The 27,134-nt window shown below is 47.2% G+C and overlaps 1 protein-coding gene across 1 annotated transcript in view; it reads right to left on the bottom strand.

Moving 5' to 3' along the window:
• Window positions 1-27,134, bottom strand: part of ARHGEF10 (Rho guanine nucleotide exchange factor (GEF) 10) — a 135,156-nt gene that overhangs the window by 48,346 nt on the left and 59,676 nt on the right. Inside the window, exons 12-18 of the mRNA XM_011937549.1 lie at window positions 21,782-21,859; window positions 20,838-21,017; window positions 18,971-19,087; window positions 17,015-17,107; window positions 11,954-12,124; window positions 9,699-9,844; window positions 6,214-6,389 (exon numbers count right to left, since the gene is read on the bottom strand). Coding sequence (XP_011792939.1) covers window positions 6,214-6,389; window positions 9,699-9,844; window positions 11,954-12,124; window positions 17,015-17,107; window positions 18,971-19,087; window positions 20,838-21,017; window positions 21,782-21,859 — 961 coding nt within the window. The remainder of the gene's footprint in view (window positions 1-6,213; window positions 6,390-9,698; window positions 9,845-11,953; window positions 12,125-17,014; window positions 17,108-18,970; window positions 19,088-20,837; window positions 21,018-21,781; window positions 21,860-27,134) is intronic.

The raw sequence follows: 27,134 nt of genomic DNA, 5'->3' as shown, positions 1-27,134 counted from the left end.
AGAAGCAGGGTACCCTTTGGGGAGCAGGAGGCCAATAAAAAGTTCAGAGTTCAAAAAAAAAAAAAAAAAAGTAGAAAAGCAGAGAGAATAACTCACAGACATATTTTTACCCACTGCCCAGAATTTGTGATGTTACTATTTTGCTCCATGCACTTCAGATGCCATTTTCATCAAAAAACCCTGAAAAGGTTTTTTCACGTCTACCCTGTTTTCACTCTGCCTTCCATCCGGATTCGGCGCCCATCCTCCCTGAGCGCTCTTTGTGCTTTCACTCCCTGTGCATGTTGGAAGGCCTTTCTCAGCATACGGATGTTGTCTGTAGGAAGGGAGGCCGTTCATCTGCGTTGAACACGCCGCGCGAGCACGCAGGGGCACAGGACACAGAGAGCGGCGGCAGGAGGTCAGCGGCTCCACAATCGTGAGCACTTGCATCTGCTCCCCCAGCGAGGGGCCTGTCTGTTGGTGTCACATTCCGCAGGCATGCCGACCTCGGTGTCACATTGCAGGAAAGCTACTGAAGGCTGTTTCCGGACTGTCCACGGTATTCAGTGTGGAAAGCCGACCTCCCTGTTACCTTTGGCCAGGTGGTGTGTTTGCTCTCGGTACTCATTCAAGGATTATAATGACACTTTTGAGTCCTGGGAAAGACCTGCAAATCCACACGCCATACAGGAAAAACAGCGCTAAGTCCTGGCCTCATCTCCCGCACGCACGCACGTGCTGTTTTAAGGTACAACGTTCAGACGATGCAGAAGCGGCTCTTGCCACGGCAATGGAGCACAGAGGCATTTTGTTCTGTTTCCTTTCATTTCGACTGCTGTGTATTTCAAAACGCGACAGCTTTGCCATGGTGGGCTTCAGCTGTGCCTGTCCTCCAACCTTCAAGGCAAAGTTCACTCTTACAGGCGTAAGGAGGAAGAATTGTGACCCTTCCCGCCCAGAAGTACCTGACTCTGGAAAGGACCTGCTGGAGGCCAGGCACTGTCCCTGCCTGCAGGCGAGGCCATGCAGTGCGTCAGGCAGGGGCCAGGGAGGGAAACCAGGGTTAACCCGTCACTCCTGGGGTCCCACACCCGGTCACTGTGTCCAGAACCCTCGGGGCTGTGGCTGGACGTGCCGCTCAGACCCCTCCCTGCCTCCACAGAACAGCCACCTGGCCACACATCCCTGGAGGCCGCAGCTCAGGGGAGCCTCATGAGGAATCATTTCACGTTTTAAAAATACAGCTCCACTTCTCTCACTGCCTTCTGCTTCAGGAGGATCAGTCAGGTGTATATTCACCTGTTGAAGCTTCCCTTGGCCCGGCTCACTTCTATTTAAAGACGGTAAGTCACGCCCTCCTTCCTCCCTCCTTGGTTCTGATTCTTTGCTAGTAGTGTTTTGCTTTGTTTTTTAAACCATGTGAATTCTGTGGGGGAGGTCCTGTGTTTTCTGGGAGCTCCCTCAATGCTGTGACCTCACCTAGGACCCTTTCTGCATTTGCCTGTAAGTTCCCCTCTTAGGCAAGTGCTCTGTGCTCAGCAGGGACCCTGAGATTTCAGGAGCTGTCACCCAGCCTCCTTATGGTACAAGCTTGCTGGCAGCTCCTCCAGCCACCTGTTCATAATGACTCTGTGTCTTGTTACAAATCGTCCTGTACCGACCACCATATCCAGCCCGACTGTACAGAAGCACTCCTGGCATTCAGGACGCGCTTCTGGGACAGAGAGCGGGACGGGTCACAGCAGGGCGGTCTGAGTGGACCTCCTCTCTTGCTGCAACGCCCGACAGCACTCAGGGAGGTGGTGGCCTTCTGGAAGCTGCGGGGCCCCCTCTAGGCAAGCTGCCAGTGCTGGGGCGGGACGCTGGTATTGGACCAGGTAGATGCTGGTCCAATAACAACTAAAGCCAGAAGGATCAAAGGCCAATTCTGTTCTGTTAAAAGCTGACCTTACAGCGAAGAACAGAGATGTTTTTTATCTTCACTCATTTTTAAGGATTAACTAACTACAAAGTACTATGACTGATTTTTACAAAAGTAAACGAATATTTGCACATCTGAAGGAGTGTTCCCCTTTAAAGTACATTCAACTTGTACTCACATTTCTCTAAACATTTTAAGAGCGCCCCCTGTACACTGAGTTGAGACCAGTTGAATAAAAGTGAGCGCGTGCACACACACACACACACACCCCTACACGGATAACTTCTCCCTGGGAAGGATGGGTGGTAACAGCTCTCCAGTGGCCGTTCTTCTGAAACACCCTTGGAGACCAGAGCCTGGCTGGAGCAACTGATCTCACCTCTCCTCCGGTTCTAAAGGCTCCAACAGTGGGGCTGTGCGACACCTCCCCACTCATCCCCACAACTCCTACTTGGCACAAGATCTCGAGAACTGGGAGTGCCTGACAGTCCATTTGTTGAAAATGAATTGAAGTTATAAAGATCTTGCACGAAGAACCCCCCCCCAACACACACACACAGAATGGCAACAGCAAACATTACTTTCTCATAAATCCACCTGCCAGACAGGATGGAGCGCAAAGAGAGAAGGAACAGCAGCCCGGTGGAGTGCACCAGCAAAGACGCAGCACCAGGCCAGAGCAACCGATGGCGCTCACGATCAATATTCCTCCTCCCCGCCACCAGCCCCGATCGGGGAAGCTCGCAAAATCTTTAAAATCACCCCAGAAAACTACACATTTTTCAAAATAGCATCAGAGAGTTTGGGAGCTTAAACTAATCCATGGATCCATAGGGGACCCATGGTCACCAGCTTGCAGCCTCTGCAAGAGAGGAAAGTGTCACATCATAACTCCGGGTGTCAAACACCGCAGAGCAAACCCAGGATCCACACGGCGCCTTTGCAGGGACAGGGAGCTCCCTGCTGTCTAACTCCGCAGAGCAAACACACAATCCACACAGCACTTTTGCGGGGACGGCAAGCTCTCTGCTGAGTCGAACACCGCAGAGCAAACGCACAATCCACACAGCACTTTTGCAGGGACGGGGAGCTCCCTGCTGAGTCTAACACTGCACAGCGAACACACAATCCACACAGTGCTTTTGCGGGGACGGCAAGCTCTCTGCTGAGTCAAACACTGCACAGCAAAGCACAATACACACGGTGCTTTTGCAGGGACGGAGAGCTCTCTGCTGAGTCAAACACCGCATGCCAAACGCTCAACCGACACGATCCACACAGCACTTTTGCAGGGATGGCGAGCTCCCTACAGAGTCTAACACTCACAGCAAATGCACAATCCACACAGCGCTTCTGCGGGGACGGGCGAGTTCTCTGCTGAGTCTAACACCACACAGCAAATGCACAATCCACACGGTGCTTTTGCGGGGATGAGGAGCTCCCTGCTGCAGCTGCTCACTGGTCTCGGGTGGTTGCCACACCGCCCTCTCTGCAAGCAGAGGTTGTTGGGCAGTGCTGCCTACACTCTGTCAATATCAAGTAACACACCAACGTTTCCAACACTGAATTTTACAACAGTCATTCAAGCAGCAGAAATCTTATGACTATCAACTGAGAACGAGAATTTCTGACTTAGCTTCTCGATATAATTTAGAAGTGACAAATGCAAGAGAACTGGAAGAAACAGAAACACTGAGAGTGAATTTGAAGTCATTCTATGAAAACTCTGAGGGAGGCATCAGAGGCATCCCCATGGAGATGTGGCTCATGGATGTGCCTGGGTTTTGTCAGCATAAACGGTAAGGAGTGAGCTGAGATGAGCAGAGTGAAGGGACGTCATTCGCCGGCTGCAGCTTGGCACTCGTGAGATCAACATGATGGATTTGAAGCCACGTAGACCCCTCATGACTGACGCTAACAAGAGACTGTCAGTCCACCCTGGATGAATCCAGACGTGTTGGGATAGAACCCCTGCCAGTCCGCAGCATGAAGCACAGCACCCACTTACACCTTCTCTGTAAATACAAGACAGCACCATGCTCTTACCTGACGTCAGAAAAAAGCCCCAGAGAATTCTGACTTGAGTTCTATCTTCAGACACACACAGAATTAGCAAATTTTAAATAATTTGTTTTAAAAGTTTTTTTTAATCTAGAAGAACAAAACACTATTGATAGCAAAACAAGTTTATCACTTAAACTCTCTGTTTAAGGCAGTGGGCAAAAAGATGTCCGATGAAAAACTGGTTTCACTGAGGTTGACTAGGTGCTTTTTCCATAGAGACGTGATTAAAGAAAAAGAATCAATGCAAGTCTGCAAAACACAATCATATATGTTTTCAAGTGTGTTCCAAAGTCCCCTTAACTGGAGATACAATACGAAAGATCTCCTTGGATTCAGAATAAAGAAAAAGATTTACTCTCCAATGTGACATATTTCTTTTCAATAGACAATGAGAACTTGTCCGTACTCAGTGTTTCTCCTCTTGCTGTGGCTGATGGGGAGCTCATAGTTAAATCTAGAGTGCAAATGCAGTGACAAACTCACTCCAGGTTCTTTCCTCCATATAGTATATTAAAAATGGGTTGAATCACCCTGCTTTATGCTTTTTTCACATTGTAACTGATTCTAATCTTATTCTAAGTTAACTCAGCATAAATCATAAATAAAAAGATGAATAAGAAAATATAACATTGCATGGAATACATACTATTTTATGGATCAAAGTAACCTTTAGCTATTTGAATATAATGAGGCCATCTTAATTATGAATAAATTCTAAGATCGCTAGCATTATAAACTACACAAAGGTGTTTTTGTTCACAAAACCACAACATAAACTTGATTGCTAATCAATGTTTCCAAATAATTTAAAAGGATTTTTGAAAACCTTTAACAAGGCATCCAATTTGCTCTTGAATAAAATGTTAATGGATCATGTCAATTTGGAAATCGTTTCTCTCTCCCCACATCCCCTCTCTCTCCGGTCCTCCCTCTCGCTCTCCACACCACCCCCCGAACAGCTCGTTTGGGAAATCTGGGTTTTGGTACCTCGGTTATTTGTGGAGAGGGTTTGATACAGACGCACACTACTTTAAATAGAAGGAGGATTTAAGAGTCAGAAATTTAAGAGATTACAAATTGTAATAATATGCTTGACGAATTAGCCTACTAGACAGATTACCAAACGGAATGACTATTAACATCAGGGGAATGAGAAAACTAAAAGCGATCCCAAAGCAAATGAGACCTAATACTCCTTACATCATGTTCTGCAAATCCAGGTGAACATGCGAATTCAACCAGAAAAGAGTAAAAGTTCTCAAGTGGTTTTCTTGCTTCTAAACTTGTCAGAAACAGAATAATCTGAAAAATTAATGCATATTTAACCTATGAAAGGTGAACTGAAAGTTCCCATGCATTATGTTTTTTTAATTGTTCTACAATTCAGGGGTAGAGGCCAAAAAGTGAATAAAACTTAGCCAGTTGTTCTTTGGATTTTTTAAAAAATGAAGAGAAGGTAATGATTTTTACACCAAGATTAAAATCTGCAGTCTGAACAATGTTGGGTAATAATAATCATAAATCGTGTGCAATGCTAAGACATATTTCCAAAGCATTCTGACACCTCTCATTTCACCTTGGGAAGTTCGTGGACAAGCACTACCTCCATGGGGAAACTGAGTAAAGACATCACAACGCTGCCCGGCAGTGCGAGCAGGTGAACACAGCCAAACTGGAACCACCACCGCCTCAAGCTGGACGACTTCTGCGCCAGCTCCACACACTCGAGAGACAAACACTGAAGCCCTCATCTGGTTAACTGGAAACGCAACACTGAGCTCACTGGACCGGGAAGACAGAATCCTCTTCTGACTGGCCCGAACCCGAAGCAGCCCCAGCGGCACGTGGGACAAGTCAGAGATGAGTGGCCGACTTGACCATGTTAGTAAGGCAGCATACAGATTATACAGACTGGATCACCTCTGCAGACTTCCCGTGTTAGACCCTGAGCCTGCTATGTCAGAGCGTACACTGGCCGCACGGCTGACGTCATAGAGTACGCTGGCCCCGTGGCTGACGTCAGAGCGTACGCTGGCCCCGCGGCTGACGTCAGAGCTTACGCTGGCCCCCCAGCAAACATGAACGTGAGAGCGCGCGTCAGATTTACCGTTAAACCCTGAGCCTGCTATGTCAGAGCTTACGCTGGCCCCACGGCTGACGTCAGAGCTTACGCTGACCCCACGGCTGACGTCAGAGCTTACGCTGGCCCCACGGCTAGCACGAACGTGAGAGAAAGCGTCACTTACTTGGCTTCGCGTTCGCAACCACGGCCAGGCTCTCAGGCGGGTGAACGGCAAGGTGCCTGCTGTGCTCGCCCGCGCCTGGGCTGCTGCCATACTCGATGGCGTCTACGTGTCCCAGCGGAACGCTCCACTTTAGCAAGTACCTCTGGCTGCTCATCACACGGCTGTCATGAGAGGCGCTGAAACGACCAGAAGATGCCTGTTTTACGAATAATTACGTAGACACGTTATGGTAAGGTTTGTCCCTCAGATACTCAAGTGAGAAACTTTCCATTGCTGAATTGTAACTCTTCGGACTTTCTCACAGGAGTAACTGTGCCTCTGACTTTCTTACAGAATCCCCACTCGCTGCCATAAAGAGGCCTCGAGGTGGATGAGAGACCGTGCAGGGAAAAGCCGCACAGGGACGGATCTCCCAGAAGCACCGAGGTTTTCCGTAAAGGCTTAAAAGGAAGCAGCTCGGTGCTCGCTGATGACTCGGAGCAAAGGTGCTCGATTCCCAGGAAGTCTCCTATGTGGATAGAGATATTCTCTGGTGGTTTCCTAAGAGTTAACTCTCAGATTCCTGCTTTACTCTTTTATGGTTACACCATAACCATTTTAATAGAATCAAATCATACCATTATACTCCATGACTAAAATATGTATCAAGTGTACAGAAATTGAACAGAAAAAAAAAAAAACCTATGACTTATACAGCTTATTTTCTTCTTTTATCATAAATAGAATATATACGTGAAGAAACACAAAACACGTATGTATGGTCTAGTGGAAACAGCCTGCATCAATATCTGTGTAGCTGCCACCAAGGCCAAAGCTGTGACATTGCCAGCATTCCTGCAGTCCCAGGCGCTCAGGAAATCCCACCCTCCAGAATCAACCATTATTCTCACTTAGTGATCATCACGTTTTGCTTTTCAAGATATTGCTGTTAAAAATCAAAGTGTGGTAAGAATAACCAAAATGCTGGGTGCTATGCATTGGACTAAGCACCTGACTTGCTGGGAGCCTGTCTGCACCCACGCTCTCCAGTTCCCTCTTATACCAGAGCACTCTGCCCTCCATGACGACATCCAGTCCATACAGAAAGGGAAAAGAGGAAGAATAATTCAGACACAGTAAGAGGAAAAACGGGTTGTATTCCGTGAATTAGACTGTGCCTCCAATTTAGTAAAAGAGAAATGCCCATAAGTTCTTACCAAAATTTCGACTCCTCCTCTTTGAATGTAAAAATCTCCATCCCTACGGAGGAGGTTTAGAATCTTAATTTCCACAGGGCCGACCAAAGGGTCCTTGGGGGCTATATGAACGAAAATGGGTTCTCATCTCATCACCTTCGGGCAGTGTCACTGAAAATCTCACACTGACGACACGTCCATGGGAAATGATTGTGACTCACCACCGCACTTTGCAAAAAAAGAAATTCAAGCCCTGTCATCGTGGGAAAGGCAGGGGCATTATTTTAAGGAATCTAGCAGTAAGCACGGCTGAGTTACTTCTAAAGTATCCATTTTAATTCATCTTTAAAGTACACCACTTCTGTCAGTGTGAGAATTTTAAACCTACTTAAAACTGCCCAAGAGCCAAGTGTGTCCTGGTGCTCCCCAACAGCAGCCCAGGGTGGGGGCGGTTCTGGAGCAGGGGTCAGCGTCAGACAAACATTGATTATGAATGCGGAAAAGACTCAACAAGGACCATTATATTTGTGCAGGACTTTGCTGTTTACAAGGTCATTTCACTTCTATGATCTTGTCTCCCAGGGCAGGTGGGACAAGCATTCATGTCCCCAACTTGACACATCATGTTGGCCAACTTGCAGGTGAGGAGCTGGGTGGATTCAGCCACACTGGGGCCGCTTCACTGAACGCTAACTTTCCAGGTGTTACGCGGAGAGGGGGGTCCTGGGACAGTTAAACTTGGAAGCCATCCTGCTAAGTGATAAACACCATTAGTCTCCACACTGTGGGAAGCACCTCATAAGATAACACCAGGGAAACGGGTGGAGACACCTTACTCTGCATCCTCGCAATTCTAAGCATCCTCTCAATTCTAAGCATCCTCTCAAACAGCCCACACCTGGAGTTCTCCAGCTGCGACCTCCCACGGCCTCACTCTGTCAGCTCCTGTCCAACGTAGGGTGCCGCGGGCTTTGCTTCTGCACATGGAAGGTAGGTGGCCTGTGGCTGTCGCCGGGTATCCACAGTGAAGGCCGAGCCATGGGATATAAGTCAAATGAACAGGGTTCTTTCTCTTACAAGGAGGAGTATCATTAAAGACTTGTATACATATATTTTTGGACTTATTTTGTAGCTGCCACAAAGTAAGTGAGGATGATGAGAGGCAACAATGAAAATCTGTTGCTCATGGGCAGTGCCGTGTGCCAGGTGACCTGCGGCAGCTTAATGAATGTCCTCGCCTTGACCCCTGAAGAGGCCTGCGAGAGGGTACCACCAGACTCATTATTTTATGATCAACCCTATTGCACGAATGAGGAGTCCGAGGCCTAGTCAGAGCGGGTAATTTTCAGAGTTCAGAGACGGTGGAGCTGGAGTTTACACTAAGGAGTCCAACTCCTGAGGGTTGACCTGCACACCCTCGCTGCCTGGGTCTCTAAGGCAAGGTGAGGAGGGCAGGCAGATATATCCAGCTGCTGGGAAATGGGGGTGACAGGCATGAAAAATAGGGCATATTTAGTGGGTGTACTGGCAAATGTTTAAAGCTGGCTCTCACTGAGAGGACAGGCTCCTAACACGTTGTGTTGGGCAAATTCCGTGGTGTAAATGCTCCCGTGTGGATGACTTCAAGCTACCAAATGTTTAGCAATTGGCTGTCAAAACTCCGGACGACAGAACGCTTGACTCTTGCAAGACATGACAAATTGCCACCATGTTCGCTGGCATTATTTTCTATAGCACCAGGAGCATTATAGTTAATTTTATATGAATTCCCTTATCATCTACCTATATTTGAAGACCTTTTAACTTCTCACATATCCTTATCTAACTACAATATTCCATGTGTTGGAGAACGATTCTGATGTAAAACTATTTTAAGTGAAAATAACTCGTTTTCTTGGTTTACAATAAATATGAATATACCCCACTTTATTATATTTAAACATTTATCAAAAATATATTTATAGAGAAGCAGGTAAAGAGAGAATTTAAACCATAAGAAAAATAACTCTTGAATTATTTAAGAAGGTTATGAAGAAATTCAATTTAGTTTCTAGTTCCACCATCATCCCTGTTTAAAGAGTATATAAACCTCTACGTACTTAACTTCTACTAACAGTGACTTGGTGACTTACACTGAATCTATTTAAAAATAAGCTTGCTTATTATAAGGGTTCCCTTAGTCACAGGACTAAGCTTTGGCACAAAAAACCAGTTCGGTCTGAGTGACAGAATTAACAAAGTCACTTATGTGCCCTTAGGCAAAGGTAACATGTAATGATAGGACTACTATAGAGAATTAAATGCGCTTACCGTGAGCTGACGGTGGCACACATTAACACATCATTTAACATGAAGACTCGGCGTTCTTTGGTTTTAACAATCTCTCCTCTGTCGTTGTAAACTGTTTCTATCATATCATCAGATCGAATGAGGTATCGGCTTCCACTGCTGAGAAGCTGGACATTCAAAACACAGCGCAGGGACCACAGTTGAGTTTACCCAGAAAAGAAAAAGACAAGGAAAAGTCTGGTATGGAGTCTGAGGGTGACTCTTCCAAACTGAGCGCTTTACGGAAATCGTTCCTATGTTCACCGTGACTGCGCCGAACATCCACCTGCTTCCTCACAGACTTTCACCGCACAGTCGGCCCTCCCGCGATTTAAACACAACATTAACCAGGAACGGTGAGGAATGGAAGGAATTGTTTCGTAATTTTACTTTTCCCTAAGTCAACCTAATTAAGCATAGTTCAATGACTATCTTAACTTCTCCATGTAGGCCATATTTTACTTCACTGAGCCAAACCAAAACCATCAGTTCTTCAGAAAGACGCTTTGTATGAACCAAGACAATGGCATGCGATGTGGAAGTCAGACTACTTTTTTTGTTTGTTTGTTCTGAGACCGAGCCTTGCTCTGTTACCCAGGCTGCAGTGTAGTGGCACAATCTCAGCTCACTGCAACCTCCACCCCCTGGGTTCAATTGATTCTCATGCCTCAGCCACTCAAGTAGCTGGGACCACAGATGTGCGCCTCCACACCCAGGTAATTGGTTTCTTTTCGTATTTTTAGTAGAGATGGGGTTTCGTTATGTTGGTCAGGCTGGTCTGGAACTCCTGACCTCAAGTGATCCACCCACCCCGGCCTCCAAAAAGGCTGGGATTACAGGCATGAGCCACCGCACTCGGCCAATACTTACAACAATTCAGCCCACAAGAAAACAGAGTCCTCAGCCCTGGTGGTCTGTGCTGTCTTTTGATTCTAAATCCACGCTGCTGCCCAGCTCTGAGCAACCAGCAAGACACCCGCCTCCCTGACTGTCCTTGCCGAGTGCACGATGGGAATGATGGGAACGAGGGAATGATGAGGTATGTGCGTGACATTCAGGGTGAAGCATCATCACTCTTCCTGGGCCTCTGGGCTTGCTCTGTGCCCCACGTGTATTCAGAGGTTCAAGTGCCACTGATTTTAAATAACATCAACCATGTCAAGAATATAACTGAATACAATTTGCTGCTTATAAATGTTCCTACATAAACCATTGGGAGAATTGGGGAAAACGTGTGGCTTAAAGTGTATTACCACAAAGTTCACACAGTTAAATTACTGAATGTCATAGTAACATAAGAAACTACTCCTAATGACAAAACAAACAGTGATTTTAGCAACAATGAATATTAGATGCAATAACTTAACACACTTCATACAAATTACCTTCTCCCTGTGAGCCAGGGCCTTCAACGAATACGGGAAAGCTCACAGAAAACCAGAGTACTGCTGCAGACAATCAGTTATGTAAGCATCAAGCTGAAATGCAGCCTCACAAATGAAATGCCGCCCTCTGGGTCCTGCATCTCTTTTGGGGGTCAATACAGCTTAGCCCATGCATAGGTGAAGACAAAAAATGTTTGTGATTTTTTTTTTTTGAAACAGGGTCTGCCTCCGTCACCCAGGCTGGAGTGCAGCAGCTCAATAACAGCTGACCGCAGCCTGGACCTTCCAGGCTCAAGCAATCCTCCGGCCTCAGCCTCCCAAGTAGCTCGGACTATAGGCATGCCACAGTGCCCAGTTAATTTTTTTTTTTTTTTTTTTAAGATATGGGGTTTCACTATCATGCCCAGGCTGGTCTCAAATTCCTGGGCTCCAGTGATCTTCCCACCTCAGCCTCCCAAAGTGTTGGGCTTACAGGTGTGAGCCACTGTGCCCAGCCTGTAAATATTTTTTACAGCTTTAACTATTACTATCTGAAATTAGATAGTTATTTTGAAAGCAAAATTAAGCTAAAAGAGTTGCTCTTAACCTCTTGGGAGGTCCTGGATCCATCTGAGGGTCTGATGAATGTATGAATCTCTTTCCTAAGAAAATGCAGACAGGCTGTTAAGGTTTTACATACCATTTCCACATTGGGGTGACTCTCCCAAAGGCTTCCATCCACCCCAGTTAAGAACTCTGGGCTAAGGGAATTACTCCCAACGTTCCAAAAGATTAGTATTGCTGGATAACGACGGCTTATTAGTACAAAGCAAAAATCATTTTGGAATAGAGTTGAAGAAAACCTCTCTCAACCTTGTTCAGGTATCTTTCGTTTATGGCTTTGGCTATTTGCTTAACTTCACAGCGTTGATCAGCATCTCTCTTTCTTTCATTTAACTTCTCTGCCAGTGTTTCGAGCTCTGTCAGGGCCATCTGAAGAGGTAGCCTGTCGGGGTGGCCTTTGGAAGTGTTCTTCAGCATGTCCTACAAGCAACAAGGGAGAGGTGGGCGGTTACCACGTGCGCACTCCCAGTGCAACGACAGTCATGTCACCAGCCAGCCGACGATGGAAAGGAGGCAGTGGCATCCGTCATCCTGGGGAAAAATAAAGTCAGTTCTTGGGAAGGAATGATGAGCTGAGTGAGTCATGACTTGGCTGAACATCTGAACAGCTTCCTTTGCAAAAACAAAATCGAAAAAAGAGCTCTGTGCAATAAAGGACACGCTAAATATGAACATATCACAATCTCAGAACTGCCGTGCACTTGGAATGATGCTCACAATGATGAGAGATTGTCTTTCTCAAGTTGAGTCAGACAGATGAACCCGCGCACCGATGGGTCCAGCTACTTTCTTCAAAAGATCAGTCTCCCCATTTCCAATGTGCAGGAGTTCTGTGGTGCCGAATACTGCACCCATGGCGCCAACTCACACAGCAGGATCAAGTCTCTCTCACACTGACAAAGGAACCTGATTTTAGGGCAGCAAAGATGCATGACACAATCATGGTGGGTCCATGTCACTGAACGTTCATCCAAACCCACCAAATGCACAGCACAGGGGTACATCCTCCTGAGACTGCAGCCGCTGGGCAGTGGCTGCGTGGCCACGCAGGCTCCTGGTTGTCACAAATGCACTCTGGCAGAGATGTTGCCGGGGGGGGGCTGTGCATGTTAGGGGAGGGGCAGTTGGGAAATTTCTGTACTTTCCACTCAATTTTGCTGTGACCCTAAAATGTCTCTTAAAAAGTCATCTTTTAAAAAAGGGAGTTGAGCTACCTCTTCTCCCAGTTAAGGTTTCAGATAAGCACAAGGAGGTCAAAGGGAGGGTATGTGGCACAAATCAGCAACAACTGTCAGCAAAAAATGACGCACTGCTGTCAATCACAGGATAAACTTTAATAGGCAATAACAAAAGGAAACTTTCGGCCGGGCGCGGTGGCTCAAGCCTGTAATCCCAGCACTTTGGGAGGCCGAGACGGGTGGACCACAAGGTCAGGAGATCGAGACCATCCTGGCTAACACGGTGAAACCCCGTCTCTACCAAAAAAATACAAAAAATTAGCCGGGCGTGGTGGTGGCGGGCGCCTGTAGTCCCAGCTACTCCAGAGGCTGAGGCAGGACAATGGCGTGAACCTGGGAGGCGGAGCTTGCAGTGAGCTGAGATCCGGCCACTGTACTCCAGCCTGGGCGACAGAGCAAGACTCCTCAAAAAAAAAAACAAACAAACAAACAAAAAAAAAGGACACTTTCGTCACCTTGGTTTTATGCAGGGCCTTTTGTTTCCCAGCTTGCGTTCACATTTGACACGCTGATATTTGCTGAAGGGGCAAACGTGAACTTGAAACACTTTCTCAGAATTAAATGTGGTTCTGCAATGAGATCTCAGGGACACGGGGAGGGGAGCTTCACACACTGGGGCCTGTCGGGGGTGCAGGGTGAGGGGAGGGAGAGCATTGAGACAAATACCTAATGCACGCGGGGCTTAAAACCTAGATGACAGGTTGACAGATGCAGCAACCCACCATGGCACATGTATACCTATGGAACAAACCTGCACATTCTGCACACGTACCCCAGAACTTAGAGTGAAAAAAAAATGTGGTTCTGCATCTTGCCTACCAACTTTTACATGTTTATAGGAATATTAGCAGTCATGGAATCCAACAGTGTGCTTATCTTTTTAAACCTTTTTTTAAAATCTGGAAAGGACGCTGCATAAATGATCAAATGTTTCCAGTTTGTAGTGAATATAAACAATTCTATACATTTGTTTCCTATGAGTCACAACGAATTCTATCAAGGCAAAAAAGAACAATCTTAACACTAGTTCTGTATGAAAACCACACACTGGCGGTGGCACCGGGGACTCGGCGTGCAATGGAGACAGCAGCCAGCACACGGTGGAGTCCAGCATGCCGTGGGGCCACTGAGCACAGCCAGGAACATCTGCTGGGCCGGCAGCCTCCCGAGGAGGCCCAGGGAAGGAGAAAAGTGAAATTTCTCACTGCTGTTGTTACCAGAAATTGTTGCTTGTCTTTGCACAACAACGGAGAGAAATAGGTAGCTGGGATAAAGTAAGACAAATGTCACACGCCGGCTGATGGATGTTTCCAGATCCATGGGAGAAACTGACAGTCCCAGCAAAGCCAGGGTGAGCCAGCTTCACTGCCTGAGCCAGGGGACAGCTGTGGTTTCACAGCACCTGTCTTAGAAAGAAGGTCTGGGAGCACTACCCAGGAAAAATGCAGGCAGGACCAGAAAGTAGAGACCAGGAGAGTCACTGGGAGGAAGGGGACAAAGGGTGTCCAGGCCCCTCCCCACTGTGTCCCCATCCACCTACACACAGCACATGGACCACAGCAGAAGGCAGGAGGGAGGGTATGTGCTTGTAACTGCTGACTCTCTGCAGCCCATCTCCTTGCCCAATCCCAGGTGCCCTGAGCACCCACACCTGAGGCAGGGCCCCTGAGGCACAACCGCGTAATGACCAGATGCAGACACCACCTTGTCTCCAACTGTGCTTCTTCCGAAGCACGTGGACCCACCTGCTCCCCTCTGAGAACACTCTAGGATGGGCCAGCGTTTCATCAAATGTGGGCAAAAAGTGTCCCTGAGGGAAACTGCTGGGCACATCTAGGACCTGCAATTTGTTTTTTCAGATCAAGGCAAAGACCATTTTCCGCTTGCAATGAACTCTGTGTGGGAAATTCTAAGGAGGGTCTCTCGAGGCAAGGAGGGAGGAGGATGGGCACAGCTGTGTGCACACTGACCTACGTAACTGCTGGTGACGATCTGGAAGAGCACGCTGAGTCTTTCTAAATGCAAGTCTTTTGACTTAAACTCAGAATTCCAGTTATGTAATAAACTCAAGAATTTGGGTGTCAAAAGGCGGATGGAAACGTGGGAGCTGCTCGGGTTCCTCAAGATTCCGGTAGAGGCTTTTCCCTGCGGTTCTCTCTCCTGTTCCCTTTCCAGCAGCCCCGCCCACAACTTCTGTCTAAAAAGAACACACTTTGGAAAAAACCTAGGCAAAAGTAGTTACTTACTTACTTACTTGTAGTTACTTACTTACATTTAACCAAAACCTAACAAGCGCATTTGAAAATTATATCCAAATTTAACAAATCAAAAAAATGTAAAAACTATTCTGATACGTCATAGAAAAGCCAACAGTGGGTGTGACCTCACAACACAGTCAGCGCTTGCTGTCATCCCTGGTGACCAGGAACCACCCAGGGACTCACTGGCGCATCGCTAAACACAGGGCATGTGGGCCGGTTCACCCGTATGGTTTAGGAGGCGACACAGGGTGTGTGGGCTGGTTCCCCTCGTATGGTTTAGGAGGTGACTGTAGCCTTGCCTCTGGCCCCTTCGCAGCCTGGTGACACCCTCCCAGCTGTGGCTGAATAACTAACATCTAACAGGCAGCCTGACCCTGTTCCTCCCAAGCGCCAGCCTCCCTCTCACAAGGAAGCTCATTCATCACGTCCGTGGCTGCTTGCCAGAAGACCAACAGCGTCTCACACATATTAGGACTCAGGACATGTTTGTCAGCTGAAGAAATAAAACACACTTTGAATATTTTGATTTTGGGGAAAAAAAACCAGCTTTTGCTATTAATGCTCTAATACAGGCAAACTGTACATTGTTAAAAATATAAGCGAGAGGATAAAATTAACATGACCCATCAACCTAACCACGGAAAGAGCCCATGTTGATATTTTAGTATGTATCCTTTTTCACACTTTTATGACTACTTTTATTTAAAAAGAATGTGCCACGGATTTGGTTGATCAAAAATAAATATAAAAACCTCAGTGGAAGGGGACTTGACACTATTTCCCCGGTGCCAGTTCATTTCTGGCAATGATTCCACCAGTTCATCTTAATCAGCTCTAATAAGCAGGCAGGCAAAGCTGAGTCCTCTGATTTAATTAGAAAAAGCAAGCTGAGTAATCATTGAAAAATCAACACAGGCAGAGGCCAGCATGGACTCTCCTTTGAAATATCCTCCCTGGAGGCATGGCATTCATTTAAATAAAATGGGTGCTGAGCCTCCGTAGACTACAGGGTCACCTGGGCTTCAGGGTATGTGGGAAGGTCAGAAAATGAGCAGGCAACCACACATCGCATCAGACATCACCTAGAGGCCGTCCGCTGTGAGACGTCATGTCAGACGTGACCTAGAGGCCGTCCGCTGTGAGACGTCATGTCAGCACATGACCTAGAGGCTGTCCGCTGTGAGATGTCATATCAGCACTCAGAACAGGCCTTCTGTTCACAGTCACAGGTATCCAATTGAGAATCCTTAGTTTAGAAAAATGAGGGTCCAGTGGAAAGTGTCTTCACCATTGTGGCATCTCCCTGTCCTCGGTGATTTGCTGTTAAATCAGGGATGGGTACGTTTTGTTTAAATCTATTCTTAGCTTTCCAAGCCTGTCCATCCCCTCTGGGCACAGAAGCAAGAATTATTTTTCATGTGATTCTAGACCAGACACGGGCACACTGGAGAAGGGAGCTGTGACCTGTGGGCCACTGATAACCGAGCCCTGCAGCACCCCCAGTGCTGAGGCCCCACGAGACAGCGCATGTGGTGGGCCAGGGCCCATGGACACCCCTCCCGCAGCCCATCCATCCCCTCTGTCCCTCAAGGCCGGCTTCGCAGGCACTGGGCCCTACAGCTGCCCCCGGAGTAGGGTGACTCTCTGCAGGTCTCCACCTGCCTCTACCCCCCACCTCCTGTGACTGCCTAGAGAGGAGATGGGGAGGCCCAAGGGGCGGCCACTCCAAAGTGGAGGAACAGATGCCATTTTCAAATGAATCATGGACAAGCCGGAGGACTAGCCTGAGGCGGCCACCGTGAAGCACTTACCTGGAGCAGGAGGATGAACTGTGGGAACCTCTGGATGGGCTTCATCATCAGGCTATAGAGCGTGGTTCGGTCAGGACTGGCCTCCTGTTCCTGCTGTGGGGGAAGGCACTGGGGTCACCTCCCCGTGGGGCTGCCATGCCCTCCCTGCCTCTGGGGCCGCCTCCTCCCCACCACACTGAACACCCGGGAAAGTCAAAAGCCTGCACCTTGTCTTCAGCTACAAGAAGAAACTTGGCCAAATGCCTTCCAGCCGCTTTCTGCACCTGCTCTAGGGGCTCCCGCTTTGCTGCAGGGGCCGGGCTCACGTGTCGGCCTCAGCTCCCGAGGTTAATTCCCCGGGCCAGGGGACCGGGTAGATTCCAGGGCGTGTCCTTGGGTGTCTGTGTTCTGGCCATAGTGGGCCCCTAGAAAAAGGCTGGCAACCTCTTCTGGTGCCATGGGCAGAAGGACGTCCTGGAGGCTGAGGGCTCCTCTCCCTGAGCACATCGGGGATGCACAGTGGGGCCATTTGCTACCGAGGCTGCCGGGCAATGTTGACGTGGGGGGAGTCTCCAGTTCCCTCTGCTGAGGGGGCTGCGCAGTGAAGAGGGCAGACAGCACAGACCCGGCTGTGCCCCGGCCTCTCAGCTCACAGGGCACCCGACTCTTCGGGGCTCAGGTCCTGGAGCTATGAAATGGGATGAGAGAGTCTATCTCCCAAGGCCGCATGGCAGCTGAGGAGTGGGCACCGCAGTCACGGCCACGGCTGACATCAAAACTACAACAAAATCCCCAGAGGGAGTGCGCTCTTAAGTGAGTCCATGTTTTCTTTCCCCAAGAGAAAGAGATGGGGCCCTAGCCAAAGGACAGAGCCCACAACTGTCCAGAGTGGGAACTGCAATCGATCCCTTAGGACGAGCCCACAACTGTCCAGAGTGGGAACTGCGATCCGATCCCTTAGGACAGAGCCCACAACTGTCCAGAGTGGGAACTGCGATCCGATCCCTTAGGACGAGCCCACAACTGTCCAGAGTGGGAACTGCGATCCGGTCCCTTAGGACGAGCCCACAGCTGTCCAGAGTGGGAACTGCGATCCGATCCCTTAGCAAACCTCAATGGGCCACAGACTGTTTTCCAGCAGGAGCAGGAGCCGCCGTGCTGGATAAGGCAGAGGGAAAATATTCCAGCTTCAATGACACGTTGCTGTGGGCGAGAATACTTGCCGTGTTCACTCGCTCCAGGTAGCAGCAGTTTCCAATAAACAGTCCAAGTAACAAGAACACACTTTGTCCCCGGGGTTTATCATGCAAATGAGGGGCTCCACAAAGGAGACTCAGTTCCGGGATGTCTTTGAAGGGGCTTTCAGCCTGGTTCATTACGCAGCAAACTGTCAGGACACAGCCTCGGACAGGCATCCCATGACCGGGGAAGCCCTGCCTGCTGCTGATTAAATAACGCTCGCCCACACCTGCCTGAGGACGTGCTCCCCATCACTGCCAGGTCAGAGACCACTGGGGAAGGCCGTCAGCGCTGTCCTCAGCATTGCGGGGAACACAGCCCGCGTCCCCCTCGGGTAGGGCCCGTTCCAGGCTCTGACTCTCCAGGCCGGTGCCTATCCCCGATCCCAAAGAGGCCTGGAATTGAGATGTTTGGTTTCTTTGATTCCTAATACCATACTGAAGGACAGGGAGGAAAAGGTAACTTTGGGATCTGATCTTGACTTCTTTTTTTGGGATCTGATTTTAACTTTCTTTCTGTCTATCCACTGATATGCTTTTAAGGATGTGCAAATAAAATTGTTTTCAAAAAGCTACATTAGGACCTAAAATTCATCTTCATTTCTAGCATTAATCCAATACCTACGGCACTATTGGTACTGAAATCTTAATAATGAATAACTGCATTTACAGCCAAGGTTTGACATGTAACTAATTATCAGATGGTGTTAAAACCCAAATGAAAATAAAATGTGTTTACCTTTAAAAATTCAAGAAAAGCGGGCTTTGTGGCACATGTTTTCTTGAGGACGGCCACGGCTGTGCTGAAGTTGTTCACATATTCACTGTATGCATCCAGCACCATGGACTTAGAAAACTGAAACACAGGAGGAAATTCAGAGAGAAATCACAGAGTCCAGATACCCCTTTTCCAACGTGAAACAGAAGATTTGAAACTCGCCCTCAAAATACTCTTTCAGTCACTGTGATGTTTTCATAGGATAAACTATTTCGACTGTGAGATTTTTTTTTCTTTAAGCAAGCTTGTTAGGAGTTAAGTTGCTGGTTTGATCTTATTTTTTGTCCCCAGAGCACTTTCTGACATTCTTGTTCAAAACCACGGTAATTTGGGTTTCAGTTAAGAATGTTTCTGACTACAGACACATAAGGATGGTGATTTTAAGTTCCTGCCAAGTCTCACTTGGTGGGTTCAACCTCCAGGCAAGAAAGTCATGCAACTCATTCCATGGTGGGCCCAATATCCTGAGAAACAGGCCTCAACCACACCCTGGAAATGAGGCCTGGGGGCGGGGGCTGATCCTGCTTCTCTGGAGTAAGATACAATGCCTCACACGGGTTCGTTTTCCTAAAAGCACAAAGGTTTTCTGTCAAGAGGCAGAAACATTTGTCCTTGCTATCAATATTCAAAGACAGAAAAATCATTCCATGTTGTTCTAAGAAACCCAAATCCTTTAGGATGGATGGCAGAGCTTTGGTGTGACTGGCATTGATACAGAAATGCTTTCATCAAATTCTATTTCTTAAAAAAATCTGTTTGCATTTTAAAATATGTTGGGAAGGTAAGTATTTAAGGAACAGTGATAAGGCTGAAGTTAATATATAAAACAGCCAGAAAAAAATCCAATAACAAAAGAAATATCCAATAGTTCTCTTTTTTTTAGGATCCATAATGGTATTATGCAAATATCTCTTAAGAATTTTGTTTCCATATTTATTCAAAGCATTTACAGACCTCATCAAGTACATATATAAACTATATAGGGAAACATTTCACATATTATTAGTATAGCATTCATTTAAGAAGAGGAATGCTTTTTTTAAAACTTGCAAGCTTGTATCCCTTTGATAGCATCATAGTCTGAAATAATTACAGAAACCAATCTGTTTCACTCACAATCCTCCACATCTAGGTAGAATCCAACCCATATACAGTAAGTATGATTCATACACGGAGTGAGGATAAAACGACTCGAAACTGTCAATGCAGAAACCACCAGTGGTTTCCAGGCAGCTAACCCTTTCTCCTGCCAGGAAGTGTTCATACAAGCTGTTGCAACATCATATTCCTGTGTGACAGCACAGGGCCCAAAGCCTGTATCTACACAACAGAAGCTACAGCCAAGGGCAAACGTTTGAGAAAATATCTAGGAGTTTTCCCATCACGTGTTTTCTATTTTTCACAGGCACAGAGAATTCTGCACCCACAAAGTGACACCTAGATCAGGAAGAGAACCTGTATAAGGGCTTAAAAACGGCAATTTTACATTAGCAAACACAGAGCATCCTTGTTCAACAACAAAAAGCTTCAGCAAATCATCTAACGGGGTATCCAAGACTTGATAGAGTGCTTATTTTTAAATCTTCCCAGGTACAGCTTTTGTTCGGAGCGTCTGCCTTTCTACCTTGGCCTCCCTGGTAAAGATCCATTTATCATTTCCCTAGTGCACACACTTGGCCAGGGCATTGCAACTTCAGCCTGACCTTCAGAGAGAACTGCACGCTTGTCAGCTTGCAGGAGCTCAGGGGCAAAACATCAGCCTAAGAAGGGAAGAGAGGACAGGTGCATGGAGAGCCCTGTGGACATCTGGGTGTCCCGGCTCAATTACCGAAGCCACGAAGACATCGCCGATCATTTCCACAGAGTCCCACTCGGAAACGCGGCTGGCCAGCGCGATCTGAAACAGCGAGTGGCACTGCAGGATCTCTTTGACTCGGTAGAACACGGTCTTCAGCTTCCTCTCGCTCAGAAACTTTGGCTCCATCTCAGACAGCGGCTTCTCATATTGCTAAGACAAAATGAGCAAAGACGGTTCAGACTTTTCTCTTCAGACTTTTCTTTCAGAGCTTGGGTCTTGTTCTGTTGCCCAGAGTGGAGTGCAGTGGTGCGACCAGAGTGCAGTGCAGTGGTGCGACCACGGCTCACTGCAGCCTCAAACTCCTGGGCTCAAGCCATCCTCTCACCTCAGCCTCCCGAGTAGCTGGGATTATAGGCATGTGCCATGGGGCATGGCTGCTTCAAACATTTTTCTTTCTTTTTTTTTTGAGACAGTCTCAGTCTGTCACCCGGGCTAGAGTGCAATGGTGTGATCTCAGCTCACTGCAACCTGTGCCTCCCGGGTTCAAGCAATTCTCCTGCCTTGGGACCACAGGCGCACGCTGCCACACCCGAGTAATATTTTGTATTTTAGTAGAGATGGGGTTTCACCGTGTTGCCCAAGCTGGTCTCAAACTCCTGAGCTCAGGCAACCCGCCTGCCTCAGCCTCCCAAAGTGCTAGGATTACAGGGGTGAGACACCGAGCCCAGCTCAGACATTTTTAAATCTCAGATAAATGGATGTAAATATTCACTTATATAAATTATATTTATTTCAAAATAAATCATGACTTTTGATGTCAATATACAGACACAATACTTAGATCCTTTTGAGAATTTTGCAAATTTGCATGTTACGTTTCATAAACATATATGTTTTGCATATATGTATCAAAATGTACATACATAAAAAAGATAATAAAAATGTATGTATTATGTAACATGACATTTAAGTACCTCCAAAATCCTCTTAAGAGCATCTACGTAGTTCTTTTCACTGTCGACAACTGAACCCAGTATATATCTTCTTACAACCTGTTGGAAATTTGAAAGTACAATGATAGAAAACTGCTTTATAATACATATAGATACATTTTACTTCTATGCTGAGGCTTGCTGATAAATAACTTTTCTATTTTTAGAAAACAGTGCATAAGGGTAACCTAATTAAATAACATTACAGGTACAAAACATACTTTGCCCCATTAATACAATTATATAATGTTTTAAACCTCAAACTATGAACTATAACTACAGTAGGGACAAAAAAAATGACAGCACTGAAAAGAAATTCCTCCACTTATGCAACGATAATAAACTGAACTAACTGATTGTATTTTATGTATCCAACATTCTGGTAGATGATACGTCATATGATTAAGGATAAAAATAGTTCCAGTATTGATCAATGCATGTTATTAGCATTATCTAAAATCCTTATTCCAAAGTTCTAAGAAAACAAAGTTTGTGGAATGTGGGGGAATCTTTTTTTTCCTTTTTTGGCAAAGATCTTTCAACCATCCAAAGATCTACCTATGAAGCCACGAATGTGGACAGTAAATTATTCATGTCACTTAGAGGTGCAAAAAAAAAAAAAAAATCCCTATATTCTGACATGTCTGCAATTAAAACCTGACGTTATTTTCTGTCTTGCTTTTCATCACTGAAGCACATACAAATACAGACTTGTGGCTGTAAGATCCTGTGAAAGGCCAATGAGGACACCCAGCATTTTCCTCATTCTAAACACAGTCCAGCTAGTGATCATTGTACTTTCAATTTGCCAATTCATGGAAAACAGAGCAAAACAGGGCAACGGAGTTGCTCCTAAACCAGCATGCACACTCACGCATATGAACACATGCACGGGGCACAGCACACCACACAGACTCCTGCACACACCACCCCACATACATGCACGATAACACACACATGCGCGCAGACGGACATACCAGTGTAGTGCCAGGCTACCTGCAGCCCTGGATTACGCTATTTGAAGGGACTGCATTGCCACCTAGTGGGCAAAGAGCATTTTTCACAAAGGAAATTTCTCTGGTTGAAAAGATTGCAGGGCAACCAAGATTTACAAAACCTGATTGACAAGGGAGAGATTATTCTTTTTAGAGAAAGGATTATTCCATTCGCAAAAGACAAAAATCAACTCTTCTAAAATACCCAAAGAAAAAACTGATGTATTAAAAAATACAGATGTGGCTGGGATTAAACACACACACACACACACACACACACACACACACACACACACACGGCTAGAAGCTGGGAAGCTGCAGCTGCTGCTGCTGACTGATTCACAGGAAACGTCAGAGCACAGAGGCTTCCCTTTCAAATGACAGTTTAGAACCCAAAAGGACAAGCAACCCCTCCCATCATCAAACCCAGGCCAGTCTTTGTTCTGAAATTCAGATTCCCAGACACTATCCCAAGGCCCCGGGGTCAAACATAAAAATGTATTTGTGTATACATACATATATTATATATAATATGTTATAGATTATAGTATATATTTATATGTGTACATATGTATATATATTATTTATGGGTGTGTGTGTGTGTGTGTATGTGTGTATGTATATATATATATATATAAAAGTCCTGAGATGATACTAATGTAGTATCAGGTCAAAAGATCTGGAATAGGTATAATATTAAAATACAAAAACACCACCGATCTCCCCGGTTTCATGGCTACTGCATGTGATGTCAGTCTTTTCACCAGTTCAATGTGACACATCGAATTGTATGCCCACTAAGGGGTGGGACGGGGAGCCTCCAGTGCTCAAGAAGAGTGTGACTCTCTTCCTGAGAAGCCTAACCTGAAGTCATAGAGGAGAAATCCATCCTGAGGGCAGCCCCCACAGGGAGGGTCCCTGACATGAACGTCACGGGGCGACTGGACGAAGCCAGGGCTGGAGGACAATCAGAGTGGTTCCTGGGCCTGAGCCTGGAGAGCCGTGGATGGGGCCTGGGCCTGGCCCAGCCTGCCCTTCCTCATGTCCCCACGGCGAATGGGGACAGGACAGGATCCTCTGTCCTCCAGCATCAAGGGTGCTTTCCAAGTAAAGACTGACCCTTCTTTATTTCAAAAAGAACATTTTCCTTTTTCCACCCCCAAATTAGACATGCAAAGAATGTTTAATATACAGCATTTTAGAGTTATGTTTCCCTTAATTCAATTCTAGAGGAGAACAAGAATTAAAGAGCATCAATGACCCCCATTTAACCTTTCAAGAGAAAACTCCCAGGGACAACACACTTGGCAGGAGGAAAATAAAATCAATGTGAATCATGGCTACAATAAAGATAAGCTGCATGAAGAAATACAGAAATCCTAAATACTGCTAAGTTTCCAATCCTAATCCCAGCTGTCATCTAATTGAAACTGACAGCACTGTGCTAACCCCACACAGAGACCTTCCCATACAGGACTTCACTGAAACATTATGGTGTGATGAGCAAGATGGAAACAGACATTAAAATCCACCCTTCAAAGAAAAGGAAAACTGAACTTCAGAAACTAACTACTAGACAAAAGTAACCGAGATAATCAGAGCAAAAAACAGGATTTCATCCAGGTCTGTGAGACTAATCTGGGAAGCTTAAACCCTTTACAGAAACCATAAAACAATTAACAGTTACCACCAATTCACTGACCAAATCCGCCAAAATCAGTGCCCAATAGACAGGCACTTGGAAAAGTGCCATACAACAAAAAGGTCAAATCATCTTTCCTCTAATATCTGCACCACACCTCTACTAATCACTACTCACTCTTTCCTCAGAGACCCTCGATTCCTACCCAGTGACATCCCACAGACCCCGTGCCCCCATCACTGTCTCCTCATAGACCCCTCATACCCCACTGTCTCCTAACAAACGCTCACCCCACTCACTGTCTACTCACAACTCTCACCCGACTCAGTGTCTCCTCACAATCGACATCCCAGTGTCTCCTCACAAACCCTCAACCCACTCAGTGTCTCCTCACAATGCACACCCAATTCAGTGTCTCCTTACAAACCTCATCCCACTCAGTGTCTCCTTAGAACCTTCAACCCCACTCAGTGTCTTCTCACAACCCTTACCCCTGTCTCCTCACAACCCTCACACCACTGTTTCCTCACAAACCCTCACCCCACCTAGTGTTTTCTCACAAACCCTCCTCCCACCCAGTGTCTCCTCCCAACCCTCACACCACACTCACTGTCTCCTCACAACACTCACCCCACTCAGTGTCTCCTCACAGACCCCTCACACCACACTGTTTCCTCACAGATTCCTCACTCCACTCAGTGTCTCCTCACAAACACTCACCCGACTCCGTGTCTCCTCAGAAACCCTTACCCCACTCAGTGATTCCTCACAGACCTCTCACACCCCACTCAGTGTCTCCTCACAACTCACATTTCACTCAGTGTCTCCTCACAGATCCCTCACATCCCACTCAGTGTCTCCTCACAATGCACACCCTACTCAGTATCTCCTCAGAACCTTCACCCCGACTCAGTGTCTCCTCACAACCCTTAACCCACTCAGCGTCTCCTCAGACCCCTCATACCCCACTCAGTTTCTTCTCACAGACCCCTCACACCTCACTCAATGTCTCCTCACAACCCTCACCCCACTCAGTGTCTCCTCACAACTCTCACCACACTCAGTGACAGCTCACAGACCCCTCACACCCCACTCAGTGTCTCCTTACAGACCCCTCACCCCATTCAGTGTCTCCTCACAGAACCCTCACCCTACTCAGCATCTCCACACAGACTCCTTACCCCACTCAGGGTCTCCTCAATACCCCTTCCCCAACTCAGTGTCTCCTCACAGCCCTCCTCACTCAATGTCTCCTAACACTCACCCTAGTCAGTATCTCCTCACAATCCTCAGCTGACTCAGTGTCTCCTCACAATCCACAACCCCCTCACTGTCTCCTCACAAACCCTCACCCTACTCAGTGACTCCTAACAGACCTCTCACACACCACTCAGTGTCTCCTCACAACCCTCACTCCACTCAGTGTCTCCTCAGAACCTTCACCATCATTCAGTGTCTCCTCAAAACCCTTATCCCACTCACTGTCTCCTCACAACCCTCACCCGACTCAGTGTCTCCTCACAACCCTCACTGCACGTAGTGTCTCCTCACAACCCTCACCCCACCTAGTGTCTCCTCACAACCCTCACCCCACTCAGTGTCTCCTCACAGATCCCTCAACCTACCCAGTGTCTCACAACCCTCACCCCACTCAGTGTCTCCTCACAACCCTCACTGCACTCAGTGTCCCCACACAGACTCCTTACCCAAGTCAGTGTCTCCTCAATACCCTTCACCACACTCAGTGTCTCCTCACAACCCTCAACCCACTGAGGGTTTCCTCACAAACCCCACACACCCCACTCAGTGTCTCCTCACAGACCCCTCATCTCACTCAGTGTTTCCTTACAGATCCCTCACCCTACTCAGTGTCTCACTACTCCTCACCCCACTCAGGTCTCCTCACAGATCCCTCACCCCATCCAGTGTCTCCTCACAACTCCCACCCCACTCAGTGTCTCCTCACAACCCTCACCCCATTCAGTGCCTCCTAACACAGCTCACCTCATGCAGTTTCTCCTCACAAACCCTCCCCACACCTAGTGTCTCTTCACAACCTTCACCCCACTCAGTGTCTCCTCACAACCCTCACCACACTCAGTGTCTCCTCAAATACCCCTCACACCACTCAGTGTCTCCTCACAGACCCCTCACCCCACTAAGTCTCCTCACAGACTCCTCAGCCCACTCAGTGTCTCCTCACAACCCTCAACCCACTCTGTGTCTCCTCACAATTCTCACCCCACTCTGTCTCCTCATAATCCTCACCCACTCAGTGTCTCCTCACAATGCTCACCTGACTCAGGGTCTCCTCACAGACCCCTCACACTGCACTCAGTGTCTGCTCACAATCCTCACCCCACTCCGTGTCTCCTCACAACCCTCACCCCACTCAGTTTCTCCTCACAACTCTCACTCCCCTCAGTGTCTCCTCACAAACCTCACCTCACTCAGTGTCTCCTCACAGACCCCTCACACCCCACTCAGGATCTGGCGTCGTCTCTCTCACCCTCACCCCCGCAGCCTGCCTACTGGTTTGCAGCTCAGGCCGCTGTCTTGGCTTGGGCCATGTGTCCTCAAGGTCTCCTGGCTCTTCTGGTCCTGAGTCACTCACACTCCTGCTATGATTCCTGTTTAGTTCCTCATCTACTAGGAAGCTGTCCTCCTGCCAACATTAGCAGCATGTCCTCTGTGCTTT

Source organism: Colobus angolensis, unplaced genomic scaffold (assembly GCF_000951035.1).
Source record: "Colobus angolensis palliatus isolate OR3802 unplaced genomic scaffold, Cang.pa_1.0 Scaffold165, whole genome shotgun sequence".
NCBI lineage: Eukaryota > Metazoa > Chordata > Mammalia > Primates > Cercopithecidae > Colobus > Colobus angolensis.
The sequence above is the reverse complement of the archived record's forward strand: the minus strand, read 5'-3'. Positions and strand labels throughout refer to the sequence as shown.